The sequence below is a fragment of the Hydra vulgaris genome, chromosome 06 (genome assembly GCF_038396675.1).
Source record: "Hydra vulgaris chromosome 06, alternate assembly HydraT2T_AEP".
Lineage (NCBI taxonomy): Eukaryota > Metazoa > Cnidaria > Hydrozoa > Anthoathecata > Hydridae > Hydra > Hydra vulgaris.
In genome coordinates, this window is record NC_088925.1 from 7,740,666 (window position 1) to 7,750,375 (window position 9,710).

Below are 9,710 nucleotides of genomic sequence, written 5' to 3' on the forward strand. Positions count from 1 at the left end.
AGAGTCAAGCTAAGTTAGTTAAAAGTAAAGTTTTTTAAAGTAATGTTTTATTGCCGGTTGTCGATGTATTTCCAATACCTGAACAAATATAACTTATAAACTAACATTGTCTACATAAATATTTACATGTTTGCTAGATTATTTTGCTTAGATTAACTTTTTTTTAATTTTTTTACAATTGATTCATTTATGTATAATAAAACAATAGACAAGTTTTTATTCTGTAACAGAATATTTTGATTATTTCAATATTTCTATAGAAAAGTTTTAAAAAAACTGAAAACTTTATTATTCTTTATCTGAATTTATTATATTTGTAAATAATGAGCGTATTTTATGTATTCGAAATTTAAACTTTTATCACAACAGAATGCGGTTTTAAAAATGTACTTCATTAAAATACTGTTAAAATAAAGGTTAACTACTTCATTAAAATAGTGCTTAAAAATATCCATAGAGTTACTTAAGTATTACCAAACAAAAAAGTTTTTAGCTTAATGTAAATAGGGTAGCAAAATGTAAAATCACTTTTCATGTATGTAAAATGCTCTACGCCAAAGGCTTTATCACAAGGCCTGTTAATGATATATTATCATTAATGATATTCTAATATAAAAATAATAAAATGTAAGAATAATAAAAAATAATAATATTATTCAAACTGCACCAATATATCTGCAATCTGTTTTATTTTCCAGCACATGTCCAGGAAAGCAGTCACACTGAAAATCATCTTTAACCATTTTACATAATTGACTGCAAACATTCTTTTCACACTGATTCACAACTAAGTAAATAGAATGGAATAATTAACAATAATAATAACAACTAAGTTGATGGAATATAATAATTAATCCTTTTAAACATCGTAAAAAAAAATTCAAAATTCACTCACTTGTACAGGTGCGATTATCTGGCGAAAGTTTATAAAGCGATGGACACAAACAAGTCCCTACACCATTTGGTTGTTTTTGACACTTATATTCACACTTGTTTTCACATTTACTTTGATCTTAATAAAGAAAAAAAAAATACTAATGACATGCTTATTATGAGTGCGGTTAAAATTTAAATTAAAAAGAATTTTGAAGTGTTTTTTTTAATTTCTGAGTTTAATGCTTAGAGTTCCACGCTTGTGTGGTTTAAACAGGCTTTTGATCATTTTTTTAATTTTGACATTATGAAAAAGTTAAAGAAATTTTTTACAATCATATGCTATTCCTAGCATTAATCTATTTTTCAGATCAGGACTGAGTATTTTGATACTATCACTAAGAGGATTACGACTAAAGGTTTATACAATCCTTTTGCCCATTCTCACAATTAAATCAGAGGTTTTATATCAGAGTTTTCTATCACATAAGAAAAACTTTCTTCCCTCAGCTAAAGAGCACAGTGGGCCAAACAGCAGACACGGCTAAAAAATCAATGTTATCTAAATGCATTTAATTTAGTTGCTAATTAAAGCCTGATAAATTTCCAGTTAATTATTTATTAAATATAATAACATTAAATGTTAAAAATAATGTCAACATAAAAAAATAAAAAAATTATTCCACTTTGCTGCAGCAGTTTAAAAATATATGGGTTTATTAATGCCAACTTTATATCTGATAAAATATTAGTCTAAAAATACAACAACTTTATATCTGATAAAATATTAGTCTAAAACAACTTTGTTGAACTTTAGTCAATATCTTAAATAAAAAAAATTCTATAGCCCAAGTATGTTTTTATATACAATTAATGCATATAAAATTTTTGTATATAAATCAATTATAATAATAAATAAATCATAATAATTAATTATAATAAATAAAATATAATAAATTGTAATTTGGTCATATATTACCTGTGTTCTTATGCTAAAAAAAACATACATAGGCTGCAGATTATAAAAATACCAATGTTGCCTTCATAGATGAAAAAAAGTAACATGAGTAGATTTTAAAACTTGAAGAAAAAAAACTTAATAAAATGCTGGCAAACAAATTGATGCTGAGAAGGAAACCCTTGCATGAAAAGAATGTACTTAAATTACTGAAAATATATAACATAAATTATTATAATACACCTCTTCACAGTTCTGATAAATTTGTGCACGTATGTTTAATAGTGCTTCAAGATTCCTTATGGGCAGAATTGCATGAAAAAAAGTAATATATGAAGTAATATATATAGCATCCTAAAAGAAACATTTTTTTGCATGAGATTTCTTTTCTTTTTTTCATAATATAAAGACATCTTATACTGCTGATTTAGGTGAGCAGTGTGACATCATACTGAAATAGCCTGCTGCCAGAGGCAACTTCATTTAGGAGTGGAATTAGGCGAAAAGTTTGATAAAGATCTTGAAAATAACAAGGTTTCCTATATTTTTTTGATGGCAGAAAAGTTAATGCAAAAATGTATTTGGTTGATTATTAACTAATAATATCTAAAAATATTATCTATTTAAATAATATAATAGTAAATATTTCCATTGTCTTGTCAAGGAAGAAGATTTTGTAGTTATTGAAGGTGGTGAATATCTATTTCAGTTTGTTCTGGATAGGAATGATCACAGAAAATATGCTGAGATAATTGCAGATAACCTAGTTAGCTGATTGACGGAAAGAAAGTTAGGAAAGCAATTAAAACCCATAGGAGGAGACAACAAAGATGAAAATACTGAGTTGGAAGGTGTTTTGATGCAGAGTAGAAAGAAAATTGATAAAGAGATTAGTTTAGACTATGTGCGCTCTTCACACCAATAAGTTATGGTTAAGGCACTTAATTAAAAGGCAACAGATCTTAAAATCTCTGTTATATGCTTTTAGTTTAGAAGTTATTAAATGTTTTGAAATAGAATTTTTTTTTTTAATGACACATTTTATTATGAATCTTAAAAAATTTTAAACAATTTTAACATATCTGAAGACATTAATTCATCAAAAAAAAGGTAAGATTGATTTAGCTAAAAAAAACTCTTTGATTAAATTGAATGTAAACAACAACTATGTCAAACTGAAGTTGAAAAAATTAGTTTAATCAAATTATTGAATTTTATTAGTAAGATGTCAAGATAAATGTGCATTGGATATTAGTTATGACCTTTTTAAATTGGTAATTGTGCATTGGATATTGGTTATGACCTTTTTTCTGAATAGCACAAAGATAGCTCTTTTAGAGTGTGCAATTGGTAGACATTCATATACAAACCAAAGTACTATTTATTTTACTGGTTTTAATTTATAGCCTAGTTGGAAACATTTAATAAAAAAAACAAAAAACTGAAGAAACTCAGATTATTGTAAATTATGAATGAGGAAAAACAATTTAGTATAAAAGCATGTAGGGCAGTCCTATAAGATGGACATAAAAGATGACATAAGATGGACATAAAAGATGACATAAGATGGACATAAAAGATGACATAAGATGGACATAAAAGATGACATAAGATGGACATAAAAGATGACATAAGATGGACATAAAAGATGACATAAGATGGACATAAAAGATGACATAAGATGGACATAAAAGCAGTCAATATTTAGGAGTTGGGTAGGCATGTTTTCAACTCTGCGCATCCTCAAAAAATTAATTAAAAGTTTGAATATTGAAAGAACTGATAATGGTTTCTTTCTCATGTTAAAAAGAGAAATACACCTGAACCATGGATCATTATAACACCATCACAGCAGAAACAAATTGCTCATTTATAGAAGCTTATATTGAATATTGAGTAAAGTGTATTAACCCAATGGCAGCAAGACATAATTAGGGCTTTAAAAGTGATCTTCAAAACTATCATATTTGTTGCTAAAGTATAGGTTTTGGTAATTTATAAATGTGCCATTTATAAGTGTACCATTTATAAATGTACCATTATAAATAAAATATCAAAAGTGCACTGAATAGTGCACTTTTGATATTTTATTTATAATTTACTGTGAAAAATCTTTTTAATGTTGTTTTTTATCATTTTTGTTTTTTTTTTTAGTTGAATTTTTGTAAAAAAAAAATAAACTTTTGTTGAAATTTTCAAAAAATCTTTTAATTTTATTGCGCATTCAAATGGTTAAAAAAACTTTAATAAGTCAGGGTTAGTAGGCAATAACAAAATATTAAAATCTATACAAAAATGTCTTTAACAGCATTTTATCTGAAAATTTTGTATGGCTCAATGAGAGAAATCTACTAGCCCAAAAAATTACAAAAAATGCAATAATAAAAAAAAAAAAAAACATTACAAAAAAAATAATGGTAAAAAAAAAAACTTACAAAAATAAGTAAAAAAAAAATAGTTTGAATTTATAAAAAGTTTTAACTGAACTTGCAAAGAGTTTTTTAAAAACTTTCTGTCAAACAAGTAAAAAACAAATAAATAGCATTTATACCGCATTTATAACTTTCATCTGCAGCGTCAGAACAATCAGCTACTCCATTGCAAAGTTTTTCAAGACTTATACATCGGCGAGTTCTTGGACATTTAAAAAAGTTTTCTTCACATTTAAAAAGTAAAGCTAAAAAAAAAACAGTACAAATTTAATTACTGAAAAAATTTATTTTTTAAAAATTAATATTTTTAGTAATTAAGTTTGCATATTTATATTTGATATAATGCATAATAATATTTTATTTTATATCACAACCATATATATTATTTTATATAATACCACAATTTAATAAATGATGCATTAAATAGATTTTACTCACAACACATTGAAGGGTTTTCATCATCAGAATTCGTTTGATTTAAATTTTTATCACAATCTTCCTTCTCATCACATAAAAATGCATTAGGAATGCATTTTTGATTTAATTTACATGAGTATTCATTTTCAGCACATTTTTTCTTATCTAAAGAATTAAGTTTTAAAGAACTTTTAAATTAATTTATTTCTAATTAAAAATAAATTCTAAAACAAATATATTAATAATGTTTGTGTTAAAAAACTAATTTAAATTAAGGCAGTTGGTTTTCCAGGGAATATTTAGTTACTGTATTATAGGTAGTACGTATTACTACTAAGTAGAACCATGTAATGACCATTTAGTCACTATATGGTCCTACTTAGTAGTAATATGTACTACCTATCAGTACTGCATGACATTTAGTACACTACATGTGTACTATACTTATTTACTACATGTGTACTTACTATTGTGTACTACAAACTACCATATGTAGTACACTAAATAAGATATGCATGGTACTACTTGGGACATGGTACCTGGTAGTACCACGCCTAACTTATTTTTCTTATGTTTTGTAGCAAGTAAAATAGCTTTTTTTTTGTTTTTTTTAATATACACAGCCATAACTAACTATTAATAAAAAAATTGTATAGAACAAAAAAATACTTTAGCTTATAATCAAGTTAAAACCAAAACTGTAGTATAAAATCATAAAGAATTGACTAATTAGTAGCGAAACCAAGTTGGATTTGACGCTGTTCTTTTGTGGCTCAGGTTCATCTCTAAGAGAATTAGCTCTGAAATCAGGTTCATCTCTAAGAGAAATGGCTCTGAGACCAAGAGCATTATGTTTACTATTTTAAATTAAATTAAAAAAATTTTTGAAAAATAAAAAAAATAGCAAGCACCACTTATATTTTTTACTTTTCTAAAATTAAAAAACAAAACAAAAGTAACAACTGTTTAGAAATTTCTGAACTTAAGTAGACTGTTTCATTTCTAAATCAAAAATAAAACTGTATTCCATATACAACTTTTAGAAAAGGCATGATGTATACAACAGCTTAAATAGAAGCAGTTTACAATTAGGAGGTCTTGCAATATTTTAAACTGAAGCCAGTTGTTGATAAAGTTTTTCCTTACACTGATATGTAAAAAAACTGAAAAAAAAATCTTGGAAGTCTATAATTATTACTTATAATAATTTATTTATTCTGTTAAATATTTTACAAGAGTTGCAAATTATTCTCAACTTAAGTTTTGCATTAAGAATCTAGTGATCATCATTTATGAGATAACAAATACTAAAATTTGTTTTTAATTTATAAAAATAAAATTCTTAGCCTCTAATTTTCTCATCTTTTAATAACAAAAAAAAAAACTCACTGCAATTGCTTGGTTCGTCGCTTTTATCAAAGCAATCAGGATATCCATCACAATACCACTTATTGTTAATGCATTGACCATCATTGCAAATAAACTGATTTTCTGGATTACAAAATGGTGGTTTAGTTTTATAATCTAAAAATCATAAATTAAACAAGTTTATCAAAAAAGTTTAAATTAAATCAGTTTATTAAAAAAATTAAAAATTAGTAATTTAAATAAAGTACATGTGCAGTTTGTTTCATCAGATAAGTCATCGCATTCAAATTGGCCATCACATTTCCATGACGACGGAATGCACTTTTTTGTTGTTGAGCACATGAACTCATTTTCATCTGGACATTTTTTAGATACTGCAAAATAAATTTTTTTTTAATCGCTATATTGATATATATTTTTTATATATTACATATTTATAAACTTTTTTTTTTTTTTTTTTACAATATAATTTGTATACAATTGATATTTTAAAAAATGCTTTTATAACAAATTATGTTTTAAAAAAAATTCAAAAATTATTCAAGTTGACACACATACAACAATTTTGCTCATCGCTTCCATCATAACAATCACGTTCATAATCACATTTAAATTTAAGGGGAATGCATTTTGGTAAAACTGTTGAGTTACATAAGAAATAACTTGCTGGATCACATGATTCTAAAAATTAATCTAATTATTAAAACCAACTTTTATTGTAACTAATTATTATTATAGTTTGTTAACAACTATTGTTGTCATTATCTATATTATTATTAATACTAGTGTTAATTTTATCATTTTTATTATAGTAATAAAATACTTATTCATAACAACTAGTTAAAAATACCAGGACAGTTTAGCTCATCACTTTTGTCATTACAATCACGACGTGAATCACATCTCCATTTTAATGGAATACAACTTCCAGAAGTACACTGAAACTGATTTAAGGCGCATGTTGTATTTTTAGACGAAACATCTTTGAAATAAAAAAAAATAAATATGAAAACTAAGAATAATGTTATATGATATTACAGGGTTATCCAACGCAAGGTCACGAAATGACCCTCAATGTTCTCAGATATGGCCCTCGTATCAATTTCCAACATTTAAAATTTTTTGATTTTTTAATTTTTTTTAATACATTATTTTTATCATACCCAACTACTGTTATCATTATATTTTAACACAAATCAAAAAATCTACATTTAGATATAATATAAGGTGTACTATAAAATATTATATTTCTTTATTTAAAATAGCAGCCATATTTAATATTTTAAAACGAAAAAATACTACATGTTGTGAAGAATTTAAGGCCAACTTTGTATTGATAAGATAGAACTGCTTTTAAAAAAAGTTCTTGGTCAACAATCAGTGATAAAAACTAAAGTATATAGTTTACAAAGTGCTAACAAAGTAAGTTTTTTATTCGCAGAAAATATTACAAAGAATATTACAAAAGTATTACAAAAGTAGTAAACCTTATTACTACTGAAAACTATATAAAAACTGTGTAAAACTATTTAATCTCAAAAATGAAGCATCTTAAAATAGAGAAGAGAAATAGATTGAATGATGAGCACTTTAATGATACTCTTTGAATTTTGTCATTCAGTATAAAAGCAGATATTGAAAATTTATAAAAAAAAAAAAGTTTTACATTAAATAAATTTTTGTAACAACTAGTTTAAATTTAATTAAAAAGCTGAATTAACTGAATTTTTTTAAATTTATATTTTTGGCCCTCATGTTGTCAAAAAGAAAAATGGCCTTTACTGTAAAAAGGTAGGACATCCCTGCAACAATACATTAACTGAGTTATATAATATATATATATATATATATATATATATATATATATATATATATATATATATATATATATATATATATATATATATATGTATATGTATATATATATATATATTTATATTTATAAAACTAATAAAAATTATGATGCAAAATTTAAATTACTGTACAGCTTTATATGCCTATTGCACTAACAAAAAAAATTCTTCTCATATCTATTTATTGATAAAATAACTAAAAAATGATAAAACTTCTAGAAATCAGCTAACTCAACAATTTAAAACACATACATAAGTTATTTACTCACATTGGAGTGAATAACTTAAGTATAAAAATCAACAACTTACTGAACCTCTGGAAAATGCTTAAAATATTTAAATATTTGAAATGATCTTTAAATATTATTCTATCAATTATTATTTCAAATGTTTAAACCCCTTGATATCTAGATTTAAATGAAAAAATTATTTACCTGGTAAAGCAGCAATAATATGAATTAGTAGAAAAGCTGTTAATGAATATATTAGTAATACTTTCATTGTTATTCAATTATTGTATATATCTGACAAAGCATGACTTGTTGTGCTTTAAAATTAATAATTAGTTTTAAATTAAAACATTAAAAACTATAAAATAGTATATCAGTAAGAAATTATGTATATATAAATAAAAAGATTGAATAAAATGTATACATAATATATATATATATATATATATATATATATATATATATATATATATATATATATATATATATACATATATATATACATATATATATACATATATATATACATATATATATATAATATATATATTATGTATATATGTATATATATATATAAATATATATATATATATATATATATATATATATATATATATATATATATATATATATATAAAATAGTATATTATATATCATTAAGGAATTATGAATATGTAAATAAAAGATTAAATAAAATGTAAATTTAAAATATATATATATATATATATATATATATATATATATATATATATATATATATATTTATGTATGTATGTATGTATGAATACAAAATATAAACACTCTTATTGTATATATATACAATATATATAGTATATATATATATATATATATATATATATATATATATATATATATATATATATATATATATATATATATATATAATATATATACATATATATATGCATATATATACATACATATATATATGTATACATACATATGTAATATATATACAAATATATGTATATATATAATATATATAATTATGTTTATATAATATATACTTTGATGTGCATAATTGCATTAAACGTTTGATTGTAAATCTTTTTTTATTATTATTATTATTATTGAAAGGTTTATTAAATGAGTTTATTTAACAAACGATTGATAATATCACTTATTCAGAACATCTAACTATAAGCTCAATTCAAACAATATTTCTAATTTGAAGAGCTTTATTTTATACGCCCTGCAAACCGAGTGAGCTATGTTATGCAAACTTAATATGAGTTACCAGGCTAAGTCCAGAAGGCGCATAAGCTATTTACCGCATTTTACTTAAAAATAGGGCTAAGTAATTGCTAAAGCTGAGATTTTCGACACCTTAGTTTTTAATGGTTTTTATTTTAGATCAAGACAGATAGAAAGTAAAATAATTATTTATATTACGGCTATTGTATAAATCACGAAAAGTGTACCGAGGAGGAGCGGTTTACATCGCACGGGGATAAGCCCGGCAAATAGTGTTTTCTTTAAGCGAATAGCGACGAGCGAATTCGAATAACGAAGTTTAATAACTTCGTTACCAAAATTTAACAAATTAAAAATAAATAAA

General features: G+C 23.6%; 1 protein-coding gene across 1 annotated transcript in view; it reads right to left on the reverse strand.

Moving 5' to 3' along the window:
- The window catches only part of LOC100206936 (low-density lipoprotein receptor-related protein 1), a 125,489-nt gene extending 117,001 nt beyond the window's left edge, over positions 1-8,488 (reverse strand). The window contains exons 1-9 of the mRNA XM_065799115.1: positions 8,336-8,488; positions 6,899-7,030; positions 6,607-6,729; positions 6,297-6,422; positions 6,070-6,204; positions 4,702-4,845; positions 4,383-4,508; positions 896-1,012; positions 668-787 (exon numbers count right to left, since the gene is read on the reverse strand). Of these exons, the coding sequence (XP_065655187.1) occupies positions 668-787; positions 896-1,012; positions 4,383-4,508; positions 4,702-4,845; positions 6,070-6,204; positions 6,297-6,422; positions 6,607-6,729; positions 6,899-7,030; positions 8,336-8,402 (1,090 nt within the window). The 5' untranslated portion in view covers positions 8,403-8,488. The remainder of the gene's footprint in view (positions 1-667; positions 788-895; positions 1,013-4,382; positions 4,509-4,701; positions 4,846-6,069; positions 6,205-6,296; positions 6,423-6,606; positions 6,730-6,898; positions 7,031-8,335) is intronic.
- Positions 8,489-9,710: the final 1,222 nt, after the last annotated feature.